At 42.7% G+C, this 17963-nt stretch overlaps 2 protein-coding genes across 2 annotated transcripts; one reads left to right on the top strand and one right to left on the bottom strand.

The window, feature by feature from the left end:
• Positions 1 to 515: 515 nt before the first annotated feature.
• On the bottom strand, positions 516 to 16503 carry nol6 (nucleolar protein 6 (RNA-associated)). Its single transcript, XM_072388101.1, has 26 exons — positions 16368 to 16503; positions 15869 to 16099; positions 15607 to 15723; positions 15345 to 15524; positions 15092 to 15260; positions 14857 to 14991; positions 14032 to 14195; positions 13811 to 13931; positions 13642 to 13700; positions 13433 to 13534; positions 13226 to 13341; positions 12531 to 12708; positions 12219 to 12341; positions 11587 to 11735; positions 8337 to 8412; positions 6997 to 7137; positions 6760 to 6877; positions 6439 to 6593; positions 5691 to 5854; positions 5441 to 5593; positions 5233 to 5330; positions 4947 to 5071; positions 1882 to 1971; positions 1604 to 1804; positions 1359 to 1460; positions 516 to 1203 (listed from the first exon to the last, which is right to left on the bottom strand). Exons 1-26 carry the CDS (start codon positions 16404 to 16406, stop codon positions 1054 to 1056), a joined length of 3456 nt encoding a protein of 1151 aa, XP_072244202.1. The 5' UTR covers positions 16407 to 16503; the 3' UTR covers positions 516 to 1053.
• LOC140310004 (E3 SUMO-protein ligase ZBED1-like) lies at positions 8402 to 11592 on the top strand. The gene is made up of 2 exons (XM_072388103.1): positions 8402 to 10166; positions 10254 to 11592. Exons 1-2 carry the CDS (start codon positions 8664 to 8666, stop codon positions 10800 to 10802), a joined length of 2052 nt encoding a protein of 683 aa, XP_072244204.1. The 5' UTR covers positions 8402 to 8663; the 3' UTR covers positions 10803 to 11592.
• Positions 16504 to 17963: the final 1460 nt, after the last annotated feature.

Raw genomic sequence — 17963 nt, 5'->3', positions numbered from 1 at the left:
CGTTTTAGAATTTATTTTCCTGATTATTCTCAAGGCCCTTTATGGCCTCTCTCCCAAAATCATTTCTGACCTCTTCAAACAGTACATGCAGGTACATACTTCTTGATGCTCTGGCTGAGATTTCTTTCATCTGTCTCGGGGGGCCAGCTGAAGGGAGAGCATTTGCAGTCAGAGCCGTGAGGCTCTAACATGATCTACACACATCTACTGCACAGTTCAGATCTGATAGAGAGGTAGACGGCTATAGGAGCAAAATTTAAACGAGTGAAGTGTTACACAGCAATGTTTGGCAAGCTCAGCTTTACCCAATATCGTCTGACTATGGAGATATTAAAGGTGCACACCATGTGTTTTAAAATCACTAACTTTTTATCTTGTCCAATACCAACAACTTTAGGGCTGTGGGTGTTATCTCCATTGATAAGTTTTCCTAGAAATGAGATGCAGTGTGATGAGCTTTTAAGCTATGAATGGCGAATGCCCACTTCAGTATGACTAACATCTCTTGTTACATTTACAATGTATGACATGAGCAGAAAAGAGACAAGCTCAGAATCCAGTTAGAGTTTTCAGTCTCAAACCACAATTTTCAAGACGACTGGGCCCAACATTCCGCATTTTACTGTTTAATCGAGCTGCAACTTGTTTAACTTATTCACTTGACAAATCAACCGGTCGATTATGACTGAGAAACAAAAAGTAAATTACAAGACATGAGTAGAAGCTGACTCATTCTGATGCAGACTGTGTGGTGTCCAACTCATTTTCTAATAAGGTGAGATATTCAAAACCACAAACCAAAAAGGCAGCAAATAATCCACTCCTAACTTCAGCTTTGCTTTGAGGAAATAACCAGAACTGAGACAGCTTTCAAACATTTTTTTTAACTCACCAATAAATGGAATTAGCAATTTAATCTTAAATCTAAAGATATACATTTACACCAAAGCAAACGCATTGAAAGTGTGAAAAGATGCTGCAAGTATTAATGTAGCCACTCTTGTACAAATGTAAAATTCTTAAAATCCACGGTGAGAGTCATAGTCTGCCTTTCTAAAACGACCACTTCTCAGTTTTGGCCTCCACCGATTTGATCAATCCCTTTCCCATGACCCGGAAGTCTTCCAGTATTGCTTCCACATTGGGAACAGTATTTGCTTGATCCTCAGTCACCTCCACAGTCCGGGCACACACTTGTGACGTCTGATGAAAAGAAATGTAAAAACATCACTTAGGCCTGATGAGTGATTACATGTGAGTGTCAGAGGGATGGAGGTGACTACACTGAAAATACCATCTGTTGGCGGTCCAAAATACTACTCCTGAATATGAATACTTCTTCGTGGATTTTGCCTTACCTTAAAGGGCACAGGAACAAAGGCCTTTGGTTTCCATAAAACTGAAATCACTGTTCCACCGTAGGGATCACAGAAAAAGAGGGCCAGGTCTCCAAACGCCTCCTGCAAAAAAATGCAAAAAAAGGATGCATTAGATTCACTTCTGTCCTTAACAGCTTGCATATATGCATCCTGCTTTCACACAGCAGTGCTAATACCACACCATCCTTTAAACGGGACATACATCCTGTATAGACTTGACTCACTCTTAACTCCCTCAGGTAGAGGCACACAGGGTTGTAGTCGATGACTGGCAGGGCCCCTCCGGACTGGGCCGCACTCTCCGTCATGACGCCCCTGCTGAACGTGACAGCTGGAGGATCCACTGCCTGGCTGAGCAGCGGAACCTGCTTTGGATTCAGATGAATCAAAACATCGTAGGCATCCATCGGAGGACGCATGATCACCTACACAAACACACAGACACATGTATTAAAATCCTGAGATACCAAATCACGATTAATGTAGTTTTTTTTTAACCCACCCTGACATCTTGTGCCTGGCTGCCGTCCATCAGCTGATGTTCCAGTACCTTAAGACTCTCTGCAGCCACCATCATCACACGGTGCAGCATCTGAAAGCACACAGAAAGCAGGTTTAGGACACTGGCGCCTTTCTGTCATGTTGAATATAAATCAAAACTGTGGTCAGTGTGGTATGAGCTTCACAAGAACGAGTTCAAAGTTCACTTCTCACATTTTAAAACTGATTTAGTCCATAGATCACCATGTGAATTTCTAAACTAAGTTCATGTTCCTTTCCCACTTTTTTAATAACCTCTAGAATATCCACCATATATGAAACACTGTGTTCTGGAGTGCTATGAAGTCCTGGAACACGGGTCCCACGACGTACTGCCTTTCTGAGCCCCTCAGAGCTATGTCTCTGCATTGATCCATTTCATTATTAACCATTTAGAAGCTCAAAATAGCATAGTTTTCTTTGATATTTTCACAGACGAAAGCACATTAGCCAGAAGAAGCCCTGTGAAAATCACCTCCGCCTCACAATTATCGTCATAGTTATCAAAGGTGAAAACGTGAACTCCACCCATAAACAAACTCATTTTACTGCATTCATGCACATCACTGATTGTGGTTATACAAGTTTCTAACCCATTTCCATTCATGGGTCACTCTAATGTGAAATATTATGGAAAGATAACACGTTTAAGACTAATTTACATTGCTGACACTGCTGACATTGCTCTTTTTAAAAAATGTGAACCGAATAATTAAATCATCATCTGCTCCCTAGTGGCTGATCGGAGGAATTGCAGAAACACCAACAAACAAACAAAACTCACAATTTCAGAAGCATCTGACTAAAGAAACAGAAAAATATGTGAATAAGAGCAGCTTTATTGGGAATTTGACTCCGTTATTCTACAATAACATAGAATGTTTTTACAAAAATGGACGGCCAAGGGCCATTTGAGTCTAGTTGTGGACGTGCATCAAGTGATTTCATCCCCAACTGCATTATCTGTGTGTTTTAATGTGGTTTTGAGAAGCTCGATTTTGTACGATTTCTGTTGTACTAAAATTGTTTCCCTGCACCTTAAAAGTCCAGTTCAACAAACACAATGATTAGTCATTTCAAACAAACAAAAACAAAACATCCAACAAACGTGAGGGAGAGCCAGTGAAGAAACCACAATCTGCTCAGAAAGATGAAGAATTTGCTTAAATGTTGGTCAGAACACTCATATGTCACTGATGTTCCCAACATGTGGTGTAACAGAAGAAAGAAAAAGACGGCATGGAGAGAAAAAGCTACTCTCTCTTCAACAACCAGGTGAGAAAAACAAAATCATCAACCAGGAGCTATTATTTTTTAAATCATACTTTAACACCGATGATGAGAGAGAGACAGCTTCAACTGCTTCATACAGATTGGTCGGATTAACCAGGATTTAGGTCTGGTAAATATACCTTCTAGAAGGTGACCTGCTGTTGCAGATCAGCTGTGCAGTGTGAACACACAAGGACATTTTCTCTCTCAAACGATGAAAGAGGAAAATCTAATAGTCTAAACTTGGCTTTATGCATTAAATGGTGCGGGCTGGAGGAGCTCATGCAGGCTACTGCTCCATGCCAACTGATATTTGTACACAGCTGGAGCAGAGAGTGAAAGCTTTGATCATTTAAAGTGCAATCATTTTTAAGACATGTTTAACTTTCAACGTGCCATTAATCCATGTGTTTATTTTCTGTATCTGTGCAACTTTTACAACACATGATTTTTCAATGATATATATATATATATATATATATATATATATATATATAGCTGATAGGTTGGATAATCGTTATTCCAAATTTGAAGACTGATAAAGGGAATAATGTTTGAACTAAGAAGCCAGTGAAAGCCGTGGAGACACCTTCTTATTCAAAAGAAATAGTTAAGTGTTATTAACTTAACTTTTGTCTGTAAACCCTTTCAGATCAGCCTTGGATGTGGACCTCCACCTGTGCACCGGCGATGACGAAAATCTCCCCAAAAACCATCAAGTGTGGCACATGAAATGAAACTCAAGAGCGGACGTCTGTGACATGACATCACAAAGCACTACTTTCTCACGCTTCGCCTCTGTTATAAAGCAGGATGCCGGGAGCGGCTCGCTGTTAAAGTCAGACTTGTCGGGAGACCGAGGTCGGCGAGCACAGGAAACCTATCTGGGTCAGCTACACCATGGGAAGCTGGTGTGCGGTTCTCTTTTATATAATGACATGTGCCCTAAGACTCTTTTGCAGCTTTGGTCACATCCAATCAGAGGGATATGAAGCTAAATACTTATCTTCCATCATGTCGACTGAGGACAACAACGAAAAGCAACTGGTGAGTTACACCTGCTGTGCTCCCAAGAACAAGGAACGTATGAGAGCGTTATCAAGTTCAAAGACCTGCTGATGTAAACATTCCTCAGAGGCATGAATAATCTCATTTAGAATTTGGGGTTGTGGTATCGTTTATTTATTAACACCTTCTGATTTTCCAGATTAATGATTTACACCAGGTTTTGGAAAGACTTCAGAACAGTCACTTTCCAGCTTTAAGAAAAAAGCACGGCTATCTGCCTGTTGTAAGTACTGAAACAACTAAGTCAATCTAAAACGTTTACAGTAATAAGTTGATCGTTTCCTATAGGTATTAACAACTAATACATTGAAAGTATGTCATTTAACTCTGGTTTTATGTAATTTCAGTGTGATCCAGGAGACCAGTGTGCATTAAGAAAAGGCTCTCGGATTGGAAAACTATGCGACTGCTTTCTGCCGAGGACATGCAACTCTTTTCTACACCGCTGTTTATAATACTCGGTGTGTTTACATGTGTAATGAATGTAATGTAATGAATAAACTATGGAACTGAGGCAAAATAGCCTTAAAATCTTTTAATGTACTTCAGAGCAAAACTGTCATATTTTTCAGTTTGTCTCACTTAATGATTACTGATCAAATGCAGCATTTAAGCAGCGAGTGTTACTCTAATTAATGTACTACTGTGCATTGCATGTTGGTGTGTTGTGTTTGTGTGTCAGCTGACCTGTACACTTGGTGCTCGCTTGGTCCACATAGACAGATTTTTGTCTTTAGGCGTTGCTATAAACATGACAGGCAGAGACTCTCTGGAGGCCATGAAGCCATTCTTGATCTCTGTGTAGTCGGCAGCTGCACGTGACAGAGAGGTGAACAACAATCAAACTTGGAGAAGCAACAGCAATGCATATTGGCAGGATGTTGACATCTGTTGGGCGTGCAAGTAAAAAGAGGTCAGGAGTGATCTGCTTGTGTCATACAGAGGGAAAGGGGGTGTGTGTGAGAGCACTTGCCTGTGAGCTGGTTGTTGAGGTTGACTACCAGCGGGTTGTTCCTCCAGTCAAAGGACGAGAGCAGATGAAGGAAACGAAGGAAGCCCGCCTGAGGAGAACTGAGGAAGACAGAGAAATTCACTCACCTGATCTACAAAGCAAAGCAGGTCAGGAAAAGCGTCTCCTCTGCATATGGGGCTGATGACCTAAAAACAGATGTGGTAGTTACCTAGGAGGAGAAAAGGGTTCAGGATGCAGGAAAAGCGACGCCACCAGCAGATCTGCGGTGTCCTCGGTAATGTCATCACTGAAAAGCTGAGCCGCCAGCCAGCGCTTAGCCAGGCGACACACTGCTCCAAAACATGGGTGCTGCTGCTGGAGCCTAACAAAGAAGATGGAAGATTTAAAGGAGGAGGAGACACATGAGCATGCAAGGCAAGCAAAATAATGAAGAAGCACGAAGAAAATCAGCAATTTACCCATGCAATGTGCTGGTTAGTAGAGGCTTGTGAATAGTGGCCAACTCCAGAACCTGAGCCTCCTCATTGTCCCTGACAACCAGCAGCCCCTCTGTATTCACACTCTCCCTCAGCACCTGAGGCTCACGATGATAGGCCACCTGGATCCGAAACACCAAGCCTTCCTAAAAGCAAAGGGAGAGCCGCACATGCAAAGTGCTTGGTTACCAAGCTGCAGTGCCTCATACAAACCGTACGTAATGTCTGGTCCTGGACCTTTTCCTTTCCGTTAAAGCTTGTAGGTAGCACTGGCTAAGGTGACTCTGAACCATCCCTTACTTAAACATCTATGCCACGATTTCATGACATTAACTTGGAGCGGTCTGTTGTCTGTACTTTGATCTTTTACCCTTCTCTGTCAATTCTTCTTGCTAATTTATCTCCTCCCTCCATCCTCATACTTTTATTTTCCATTCTCTCACACCATCCAGTCAAGGATAACAGTCACTTGACCCGAGTCTGGTTTTGTCTGAGGTTTTTTTGTTTTTACAGTTTCCAAGTGCTTGCTCACTGGGAAAAAAAGGTTGGTTTCTGCTGATATTACTGGCAGTCTCTGTCTTCATTATACCATGTGCACTTAAAACTAAATCTAGTTGAAAGGACAACAGGAATCAACAACACTATGAAGAACCAAAAAAAACTAAACCTTTAATATGCATAGGAAAACTTTAAACTTGTGTGCCACATGTTTTCAAGTTTGAAAATATACCTTCCAGACATCCAGGTGCGTGGGACAGGGCCTGCATGTGTAATTATGGTGCTTCTTGAGTAACTCTGCCAGTCGAATGTGGAAGGCAGCTCGGATATGGCGGATTGCAAGGCGGTCATGTGGCCACTTTCCACTTCCCTCCATGTGACAGATCACTACAAGAACAAAATAAACATTTCAGTGATATTGGAGTGAGTTGACTGAATTCTTTTAACTATAGATTACTGCCAGTCAACAACAATTATTTATTTATTTTTTTAAAAATGGAACAAAGATCAATGAACTACATATTCAATAACTGCTGGCAGATGAAGCGCCAACCTGTGATAGGAGTGATATAAGCTGGACAAGGTTTCCCTTCTTTAGGCACCAGTGTTTTGTGCGTCTTTTCTCTCTCAAAGAAGGAATAATCCAGCTTCAGTGGCCGAGGGGGAAAGACCTAAGAGGCACAGTGGAAATACAGAAACCGTTGGCAAGCCAAATTCACTCCAATGTTTCACTTTTACTGACAGAAGCATTATTGACAGACAGTTTGCAGTTATAGACATGACGCTTTACCTGTGTGTATCTGAGTGCAGGGTGGGCTCCTTGCACTGCAGTAATGGCTAAAGGCAGATCTTCCAGTCTCCACAATTTCCTGCTCAAGTCATCGAAAGACTGAACCACCACTAAACTCTCCTCCTCTCCAGTACTCGGCACCTGAGGGGCAGAGCATGTAGTCCACTGGATTAGAAAGAATAGTACAACAAATATGTATACTTTTAATGGCATTAAATTGAATCTTGTACTTAAAATAGATGCAAGCACTATATTTTTGTTCAATTAATATTTATTCTTCCTCCGTAAGCCCAAAACACACTGGTGCCGCACTGCGCTGCAGCTGACCACAGAAAGAAAATGGGGTGTGGTGACTTTAATTATAGGTCCCATAGTGTAATAGCCTGGTTCTAATTATCAAATAGAAAATATACTTATTTGGATCAGTGACATGACTTAAAAGCAGCAGAGAAGTGTACACAGTTGGTAGGCTGCCCATTGTTTTCAGAATAGAGCCATGCTTTACAATAAAAGCACAATGCAGGTACCGGTTTGCATCAGCTGGTGGCACAGTTGCACCATTTAGTGGAATCTTAAATGAACTTCAACTATAAAACACAATTACCTTTTACATTACTGAATTACACAATTAAATATTTAGTATGGAAATGTTTTCAGCCACATTCCAACATTAGCTTAAACTATTGTGTGGATACACACTCCATAAACCTGGTTCCTTAGCCATAGAACAATATGTTTCTGAGATAATTCAGTAACTGGATTGTGGGTCTTGCAGCTAAGGTTATTTAGCTAAAAATATGTCTGTGCTGCTGCAAAAGCAAGGAGGAAAAACTTAAAAAAAAAAAAAAAAAAAAAAAGCCACGTTGTGCTATTGTGAAACGGGGATGATGAAAAAACCCAGTGTGTTCTGTCCTTAGATGACCTTAAAATAGGTTCTGTTAAACAAAATGAGTTTTGGCTGTAAAGAGGCAACAAATGTTTAGATGTAGCATCCTTTCATTTGAGTTAGTTTGAGTTGGGGTTGTTTGTGGTAAAAGGCCACATGCATTTCTTGACTTCTGACACAAGAGGAAAACTTACTGAAAATGTTCATCTCTATTTTCAATGTCAATAAAAAATAAAAAAAATCTTTGTTATTAGTACAAAATGATAGTTTTCAGAAATTATATTTTAAATCTTTAAAAACTTGTATTATTCATCATTTACAATATCTTGTCTTGAAAGTGATTAAAACTGTCTCATACATGTAGCAGAGCAGAAAGTATTTCATTTGCTGAGCTATTCCACACTTTAATTTGAAGATACATGGATAGATCGATCATCCAATAGCAGCGATTTACCTCACTTCCTGTTTTGATGACGTCATCCACCATCGCCCCGACATATCGCACACAGGACTCGGGGATGTCTGCGTGCCTGATGGAAAATTAAATTGACTTCAATATTTACTTTTCAAAATACATTTGAAAACAATTCACCCATCAGACAACCCAGCCCCCCCTCTGCTGGTCGGGGAATATGCCGGAAAAAATAACGACATAATAAGTTGCAAATATTAAATCATTTATTTTTCTACCTCTACACCACAGTCCCCTTAAATAACGGTGGATTAACATTTTTTGCCTCGCTGTCATACAGTATATTCGGCGCACACGTTTGCTTAAAATATGAAGCGCACGGGGAGAAGACGGAGCTCCGTGTGGGATTGCTTTGAACAAGTAGGCGCCTCAAACTTCGTCCGCTGCATGAAATGTGACGGTAGATTAAAGTACTCCGGCGGAGGCACCAGCTCCACGATGGCCCACATGACCAGGAATCATATATGCGTATCACCACTGGACGAAGAAGAGAAGCCAGTTATTTGCACGGTTCAATGCATCGAGGAGGAGGGTACTTGTAGTTCAGACGTAGCGCAGCTTGCCGTCATGTCACCAAACATAAACATGGCAGCCACCCCTCCCGAGCGGGACAATGGAGAGAGGAAACGCCAGAAGCGGAGCTCCGTTTGGGACATTTTCATCAAAGTGGACGACGAAGTTCACTGCACGATGTGCGACACCAAGTTGAAATACAGGAGCAGCACCACCAGCATGATGTACCACATAAAAAACAAACACTCAGACAACGCACCTAACGACGGCGCGTCACTGGCTACGCATGCAGAGGTGACTGAACTAATCTCCAGAATGATAGAAAAGGACCTGTTTCCCATCAGCGTGGTTCACGGCGAAGGTTTTCGCGACCTACTAGCGCACACTGTGCATAACTATAAAATGCCATCTTCTGGCGATATCGCACGCACTATTGAAGGCCATTTCCAAGCGAAGGCAGAAGAACTTGTGGTGCAGCTGGGTAAAGTGGAGAAAGTGGCTCTCACTGCCGATTTCTGGACAGCTCTGCCATTTCAGAGGTACGTTACGGTTTCCTGTTCATTCATAACAGAGGACTGGCAGGGGAGGTCAGCTGTGCTGCAGACACACAAGCTGCCCACGTGCCACCCTACTACAGACAGCATGACAGAGAGGCTGCACGGCACTGTGCAGGCCTGGGGCATCGCAGGGAAAATTACGGCGTGTGTTCACAACAACACGGAGAGCATCCTGTCAGCCCAAGCGAGGGCCCGCGTCTCTTGGGATTATGCCACTTGCTTTGCCACGACACTGCAGCTTGCAGTCACTGAAGGCCTGAGTGAGGATCTGGTCCGCATCGTCGCAGCTGCAGGGAGACTCGTACGGCACTTCAGTCAGAACTCGCTAGCAAGTGAAGCCTTGGAGCAGAAGCAAGTGCAGATGTGCCTGCCACAGCACAAGCTCATCAAGTCCCGCAAAGCTCGATGGGACACCATTTGCGACATGTTCGAACGCTTGCTTGAGCAGCGGTGGGCCATTAAAGCTGTCCTCTCTGATCGCACAGTCACCAACAGACAGGAAGCTCAGGCCCTTGAGATAGAAGATGACTGTTGGCAAATAATTCAGAATTTTACACCAGTGCTAGCCACGCTGAAATGGGCTACAACAGTCATATCGGCCGAGACAGAGGTGTCCATTTCAAACATCTACCCAATAACATTCAGCCTCATTCAAACACACCTTGTACCAAAAGAGAATGATGTTGAACAAGTGTCAGATTTCAAGCTAAAAGTTCAGAAATCACTTAGGATTCAAATGGAGGTAAGCATAACTCAGCACTTGAAACTTGTTCAGCATGGATTCATTCCCTTTAAAATAACTGTTGTCTTTTCATTTTACTGGCTGCAGGTCAACTCCAGTGAACTGGCTTCCAAGCCAGCTCTGATTGCCTCTATGCTGGACCCTCGTCACAAACATCTCAGCTTCCTGACGCCGACGGGGAGACTGGCTGCTAAAGTTAAACTGCATGAACTAGTTTCTAAATTAGGTTCAATAAGTTCTACTGTAGGAACAAAGGATGAACAGCAGGAAATCCCAGTCACACCTGACATTAGCCAGGTGGCTATGCCCTCACAAGTGAAAAATGAAACTAAAAACACCATGATGCTGCTTCTAGGGGACAACTACAGTTCCCCCTATGCCACAGACTCTGAGGCTCAGGTGGATTACTACCTGAGGGACATTGCTCCCTCTCTGGATATAAACCCTCTTGACTGGTGGAGGGTAAATGGACCACGATTCCCCACACTGGCTACTCTGGCCAGACATTATTTGTGTGTACCCAGCGTTTCACTGCCCTCTTTACTGTCGGATGCTGGACAAACCTTTGCAACGATGCGCACAAGGCTGAGCCCAGAGCACGTAAACATGATGATCTTCGTGAACAGAAATTCATAATATGTTGAGGATATATGCTACATTCCTATAGCAACAACCGGGGGAGGTTAGGGGAGGGGTGGATACAAGAAGTAAGGGACAACAAGAGAATGGAAGTATTGAGAGAGCAGGCACGCTTTGGCCATAAATGTTAACCGCACTAGAAGCTAAAATGTATTCATTACCAGAAGGTTATGAGTCTCTCAACAGCTGCTAAACCTTGAATATTTAGTCTTCATGGACGCAAACACCGTGGCAAACTCTAAAACTAAACTCTATTCACACATACTGATAAGGAAACCTTTCTGTTTTTCTGATCATTATTACTTCTGGAGGTATTGTGTTCAGTTGCAGTGAACCACAAAACACTTCTCATTACAAGCAAAGAAAGATCTCAATCAAATGTATTCCAAAGGAACAAATTTAAGGATGTGGTCTTGATTTTTTTTTTTGCAAACCAACATCTCTCTAAAACAAAGGACATCAGGTCAGCAAACTGGAGACTGTTTACTAATTCTGCATTTTTGGCTTTAGGCTTCAACATATTTATAAATATTCAAAACATCAGACCTATGTAAAATGTATCTCTAAGCGTATTGATGCCATTTGTCTGATATCTGATCACATTGTTATCAGCATCTGTATCAAATCAGTCTGAGATAATTTACTGGCTGCTAACAGTTCACCTCAAGTATCTGTATTGTCAAAATCTAGAAACTCATTCACCGCGGCAACAACTGTATTACTACCAGTCCTAATGTCATTTCTCATGCGTTTCTTTGCACTGCCAAGGGGAAATACATACAGCTGAAGCAAATGTGTGATGATCTGTTTGGGAACCAGTCGCTTTTGGCACATGCTCTCTCCATCCCACAGCACAGCTTCGGTGATGGCGCCATCCTGGAAGCGGCGAAGCTCAGAGCGAGAGCCCCACAGTTGACGAAATTCAGCCGCCTAGCAGGAGAACCACCATTTCTTTTATAGTGAAGCATCGTAAAATGTGAATAATAGATAGAAGTTAAAAAAGTAAGACTAAAAAATAAACTAAACAAAATACAAACCGAAAAAGGAGGGAAAAGGTAAAAGTTTTAGATGATCGTACAAGTGCTTCTGCAAGTAAAGCTGTAGTAAAAGTACCCCAACTAAAGTTGTAAAACAATATGAATTAAACTGAGCTGCTCTTTCAAAATCTAAGACAAAAAAGGGGATTTAATTTGTCCAAAAATAAGCAAGCCTGGTATAAAATGAATAAAAACTCCATAGCAAATCAATGGAATGCTCAGGAACTGTTCCAATGAATAGCAGCATAACGTTAAAGCAAATGATGACCTCATAGTTTCTCCATTTTCAAAAACTAGCGAGTACCAAAAATGTGTCAATGACCCTTTAACTCCCATTGGTTCTCCAGGAAGTAAGAGGAGAGACCGGTGACATTACCTGTGGGCTGTCGGCAGGTGGTCCTCTTTCCAGGACAGTCGCTGCCAGCTCTGGCCTTAAAAGCAACCCAAAGGAGAGGGGAGGCTGAGCTTTGTACTTTGGCGCTTCACTCTCAACAGACCACTGCGAGGGGGAAAAAAGGAAACAGACTTGTTCAAAAAAATACATTTATCGAAAAGAAGGCTTTTAAAGGACAAAAATCTGCACTGTTAAAGTAATTATATGACTGATGATTCCATCAGGACTTCATTGTATGACACACAGAAGAGTAACTGCACTGTCACTGAGACTTTTAACATAATTCTGTACAACCTCAGGGTCAGGAGTGAGGGAGTGGGTGAGGAGCTGAATCCTTTGGCCAAGTCCTCGCTCGAGCAGCGACAGAATAAAAGGGAGCGCCGTCTGGACGTAATTTCCACTGTGGTCCATCAGCTCATTGAGCAGATTCTGTTTCTTACAGCTGGCCTGAAGTTTCACCAAGTCACATAACCTAAGTGGAGGATGGAAAAACAGAAGAGCTCAAAGGTCGACGATGTGAAAGAAGAGGAAAACTTGCTGCAGGCTTTTTCTTCCCAGCATCAACATTAGAGAACCTAACAGTGACCATCAGTACTTTTCCCTTACATGGTACGGAACGAGTTTTCTGAATACTAATCACTGATATCCCTTGTGTGCACACATCACATGCTGCGTACATCACTGATGGATTTCCAGAGCATGAATGTTTCTCTGCTGCCTGGAGCTCAGCTCTGTAGCGCTCCCAAAAGATATCCAAACCTTTCTGAGCTGAAAGGTTGATGCGAACTCATTGGGTGCAACAAACACTCAATACTCCTAAATTATATGTCGTATTGGGTAAATGCATCGTCTAAATCAGTGTAATGTAATGAACACACACACAGTGAGGTTGTGTCAGCTGATCCTGCAAAAAACCGAGGAGATACTGTATGTGATGGAAAACAAAGTACTGAGGAGCTGTGCCAAAATCAAACTGTCGACAGACATACTGGAAGACATGATCACTTGTCCTTATCATGGGTTTGGGAGTCATGAGGAGGCAGTGGAACCCATCTACTGTGGGGTTATCCCAGAACTCCATCGACACGGATGCCTCATGCTGCAGCTGCAAACCAAAATGAAAAGAGAGAAAGTGGCTTCATCTCTCTGGGACAAACGCATTGTGACCGACACACAGCTGTTTTCACGGTACACACCTGCTTATAGGCACAGGCAGTCATGTCAGCGCACATGTTAAGATGTCCCGAAGGGTCGACAAACACAACCTGGAAAGCATCGTGGAACTCCGTCAGAGATGGCTGCAGAGAAATGAAAAGACATGTAGTTATGGATGTAAATCCAAGTATGAAAGAAAAAAAAACTCAAGCATATGTTCACTGTTTTGCATACGAGTTCCAACACTCACAGCTGTAGAGTCAGAATGCTTAGCAAGGCTAATTCCATTAACGGTCAGGTCTGTAGAAGCTGAAGATTAGACAAGACGTGAGTACACTGCAACACATTCCAACCGGTGAAAAGCAAAGTTCAACAAATCAGAGTCATACATTTCAGTATGTAGTTTTTTTTTTCTTTACCTAAAAAGTTCAAGCTGTTACGAAGCAGCTGATATGCTGTCATGGTATTACTGATTCTGTGAGTGGTGAGCAGATACGCCATCAGCATAGAGGCCAGGAAACCATTAAAACAACCAGTGCCCTGTAAGACATTGAAGGAGCAATACAGGCATGATGTCTCAGATCAATATGTACAAAATGTGAAAAGAATTAAGCAAACAGGCCATTGCAAGCTTCCTTACTTGGTCGAGCTCTCTTTGATGGAGCCATACTTTCAGCAAAGCCACCCCATCAGTGAATGCTGAGCACTGGGAGCTGACAGCAGAAAGAAACTGGAGGTGAGCCCTGGGCAGTAAATCCCCCAGAGTTGAACTATTGTAATGTGGAGTGGGAGGTTCACTTCTCTCTGGAAAAATGTAAAAAAAAAAAATCAGCTATTTTCACACGTGAACAGCAGGAAGGGCGTGCAGGGGTCTGGAGCACGCAGGAGACAGCAAATGATGCAGAAAATACACTGTGGAAATAGTTGTTTTCTATACAAAAACACTGATTGCAGCAGATAAGGCTCCTAATGCATGTATCTGTGTATATCCGCAGCACAGAAGTCAGTAGAGAGGACATATTCTGAGCAGCACAAACACGTGCTCACTTACAGTGGCAGCAAATGCTCTGGAACTTTAGCCGACATGTTCGTGCATCGTCTTACCCTCTGATGTTCTGGATATTTTACTCAGTGGCAAAGGAAGAGAAAAGAAGCAAGAAGTCCAGAGCAAAAGCTGCAGACGTCTGTGTTCTCACATGTCACCGCTCTGGAATACTTCAGGATTCCAGAGCATGGGTGAAAGTGGCTAAAGAATTGGTTTGTCCATCTGTGCTGGCCAGTGGACTCGAATATCAGCTGAACCTTGCTGCAGCTTCAGCAAGTAATTCTTAAATGTGGCCAGTGGCATTTGTCTGTTCCTTAGCAAGATTAAACAGGAAATACCAAGCTAAAGTTACTAAACTACTGGAGAAGTTGAGTTTCTCAATTGAACTTTGAGAACTAGTTGCATAGCAAACGGTCTTACCAGACTGGGATGGCTGCAGTCCGGTGTACCACTCTGTCCGGATGTTATTCCTCTGGGGGTGGAAACGGCTGGGCTTGAAGAAACCAGGAGGCGGACAGACATGGACACAGACAGAGAAACTGGATGCGTCTTTACCTAAAAGATGGGAATACCACAACATAGTTCATCTCAAAATTTCTGAACAAAACCATACAGCGTGGGAGCCACACAATTAAAGTAGTATGAACGTAAGTACCGGGAGGGATCAGCAGCAGTATGGGCCGCAGTCGATTGCCATGGAGACAGGAATAACGCATGGTCCCGATTTCAGAGGAGGACTTGAGATGCTGGGCGAGACCTGCAAGGTAAAGAGCCCTTTTCCTTGCATACCTTTGGTTTATGGGATCTTTTGGGTGGAGGACATCCTAGCAGCAGAGAGGACATTAGTATCGTTCATTATGCAGTGTCTGTCCTTCATCTGACTCTCGAGACCTTGAGTGACAACTTACCGCTGGGATTGTGACAGCCAGGTCCACCATTATGTGTGGCTTGGTGCATGTGCCCAGAGGGTAGCTCCCGATCAGATCGATGGAAGCTGGAGGTGCCATGTGGAATCTGCCCTTGGTTGTTTTGGGCACCAGGAGAAAAGGAACCTTAACTGCACCAGACAGCCACGAGTGGTCATTTACCTGAACACGCAGAGATAAATTGTGTCACGAGTAACAGGGTTGACAGTGGTTACACGGAGTTAAGCCTCACAGTAATGCATACCTCAACTTCTGGTGACTCCGGCACAGTCTGGAGCAGGTTGGTGATGATCTGAATGAATGAATCGATGCGCTGTCTCTTACGTTCACTCAATGCAACCTCTTTCAGCAGTTCCTCCATCTGTCATTGGTGAGAAATTCTGGGTTTGTACTTGGACTGTTTGCATAGTTATTGTTTCCATCAGATGACTGCTTAAAAGCTCTAACCAGGTTATTCTGTCTTCCTTTTTTCCCCCTTAAATTCATGTTCACATCTTTAGTCTAACCTGCATTTTGAGAAGGCTGCAATGAAACAGGCTTTCTGTCTCTTTCAGCTGGTTCAGTTCTTCTGCTGTAGGCGGTCTGTACAGATCATTTCGGGACAGCTTAACCGGGTGATAGACCACATCCTCCTCCCCGTCTCCAGCCTCCTCACGTTTGCTCCTTTTGGCATTAGCAGGAGCCTCATTTTTCTCCTCCTCATCGTCGTCATCATGGGATGAATCTGAGGGAAGCGTCTGTAAATCAGGAGCAACAGCTCGACTTTAAACGTGTCGCATAATTATGTTGAAAGAACTCTTCACAACAGATTCACCGAGTGTTAAAGAAAACATTCATTTGTTCATGTTTTGAACAATTATTTAATTAGACTTTTTCATGAGTCTGATACATTAAGAAAGTATTACTAACGTTACAAATGCAATATTACAGAAAAGCATGTGAACCATCGCTGAATAGAACTGTCCAGGCTGCCGGGCTGCACTGTATGAATGTCACCAGTCTTACCTTCACGGGCTCCTCTGCAACTCTCTGCTTCTTTTTCATGTTTAAACGGTTTCCAATGTAACGACAGATCTGATATGAAGTATATCTCAACACAGCTCCTCAGCGATCACATGTGCTAAGGATTAGTTAAACTTGCTACAACACAAATATGTCTCTGATTGGGTCATATGCGGCGGAACTGAAAGATGATTGGCTGACTGTTCCAACACCGTCCCGCCTGCTTCAACAAGGTAGGTTGCAAGCACAGTACCCCTGAGTGGCGCCACTCATCGGTGGAAGACGGAAATACAACAAGCAAACAAAAACACAGTCATTTAAAAAAATCTTTATTTATGTTAATTAATTGTTGCAAGTTTATGTCATATGTCGCAGACGTGAAAGAACCATACTGTTCCAGCAGAGTAATCTTTCCTCCTTTTTTTGTTTTTACCGCCCATGTACTTAACCCTTGTGTGATGTTCATATTGTTGTTACTCAGCCAGTGTTTGTGGGTCTGATGGACCCGTTGCATTTTGTGGCTTTTAATGCCTCACAATCAAACACTTTTATGTTAAAATACTGAACAGATGTTTACTTTATCCCAATTACAAGCAGTATAAACAGTATATATGGTTAATATTTGCCCTTTACCTTCGTTAGGTCACGTTTATAACTTATTTAAAACATAATAAAGAAAATCAATTAAAATCAAGATATGAGTGGAAACAAATTTACAAGTGAAGCAAGGTTTTTCAAAACTACTGACTTTTATTTCTTTGAACTTGAAATTTAACCCATTCAGGTGCACAACACAAGCTGAACACGTGAACACGGAGAAACATATCAGTCAAGACAACACATCAGCCCCATAGAACACATGGCCTTTAGCCACTAGCCTATACAACACATGAGGGGCAGAGCTTTACTGTATGTGTGTTGCAGATATACTTTTTGCACTTGATGCATGTATATTGTGTTTTCCTGTCCATCTTGGGTCCGCACACTTCGCACAGCTTCTTCTTGTTGTACTGCAACAGCATCACACACTTACTTCAGGCTCTGCAGATTGTGGTTCTGTAGGTTGGGTGGACAGGGCACCAGCATTCTCCTCCTGAATCCTCCTCACCATGGCTGCAGAGGCTGGGGTTCTGGGGACATGTTTTCTTCTCTCGATTTGTAGTCTCACTAATGCCTTTCCCAGATCCTCAAGAAAGAGCCGTCTTTTCTGGAGCTTCACTCGTTTCCACTCTGGGTTCAGTGCCATCCAAATGACAAAGGCATTATACGCTGAGATGTCCAACATGTCAAATAATATCACCAGTGGCCAGCGTAGAGTCATCCGTTTGCAGCTGTAGGCCATCACCAGCTTGTCCATGTTGTCTACCCCTCCTTTTGTGGCATTATAACATTTATGTTCATGTATTTAGCAGACGCTTTTATCCAAAGCGACTTACAAATGAAGATATAAGCCATCATATAATCCATGATGATCTCTGGTATGAGATGTTCCTGGTCACAAATTCTTCCATCCCTGTGCTGTGTACTCATGAATAGCACATTCTTGCCTTTCTTTGGCACATAGGATACCAGGGATGTGTCAGCCGTGTATGCAAACTT

This window comes from Leuresthes tenuis, unplaced genomic scaffold (genome assembly GCF_036924035.1).
Source record: "Leuresthes tenuis unplaced genomic scaffold, fLeuTen1.0.hap1 SCAF_6, whole genome shotgun sequence".
Classification (NCBI taxonomy): domain Eukaryota; kingdom Metazoa; phylum Chordata; class Actinopteri; order Atheriniformes; family Atherinopsidae; genus Leuresthes; species Leuresthes tenuis.
Note: the sequence above shows the minus strand (reverse complement) of the source record. Positions and strands in the feature narration are given on the sequence as shown.

What these genes read in the sequence shown, in the direction of transcription:
- LOC140310004 (XM_072388103.1), top strand. Translation starts at nt 8,664, where the DNA reads ATGAAGCGCACGGGGAGAAGACGGAGCTCCGTGTGGGATTGCTTTGAA. An exon ending in CACTTAGGATTCAAATGGAG is followed by an intron (nt 10,167 to 10,253) that starts GTAAGCATAACT and finishes TACTGGCTGCAG; the next exon opens with GTCAACTCCAGTGAACTGGC.
- nol6 (XM_072388101.1), bottom strand. Translation starts at nt 16,406, where the DNA reads ATGAAAAAGAAGCAGAGAGTTGCAGAGGAGCCCGTGAAG. An exon ending in CGGAGTCACCAGAAGTTGAG is followed by an intron (nt 15,525 to 15,606) that starts GTATGCATTACT and finishes CTGCGTGTTCAG; the next exon opens with GTAAATGACCACTCGTGGCT. An exon ending in TCTACCTGAGGGAGTTAAGA is followed by an intron (nt 1,461 to 1,603) that starts GTGAGTCAAGTC and finishes ATTTTTTTGCAG; the next exon opens with GAGGCGTTTGGAGACCTGGC.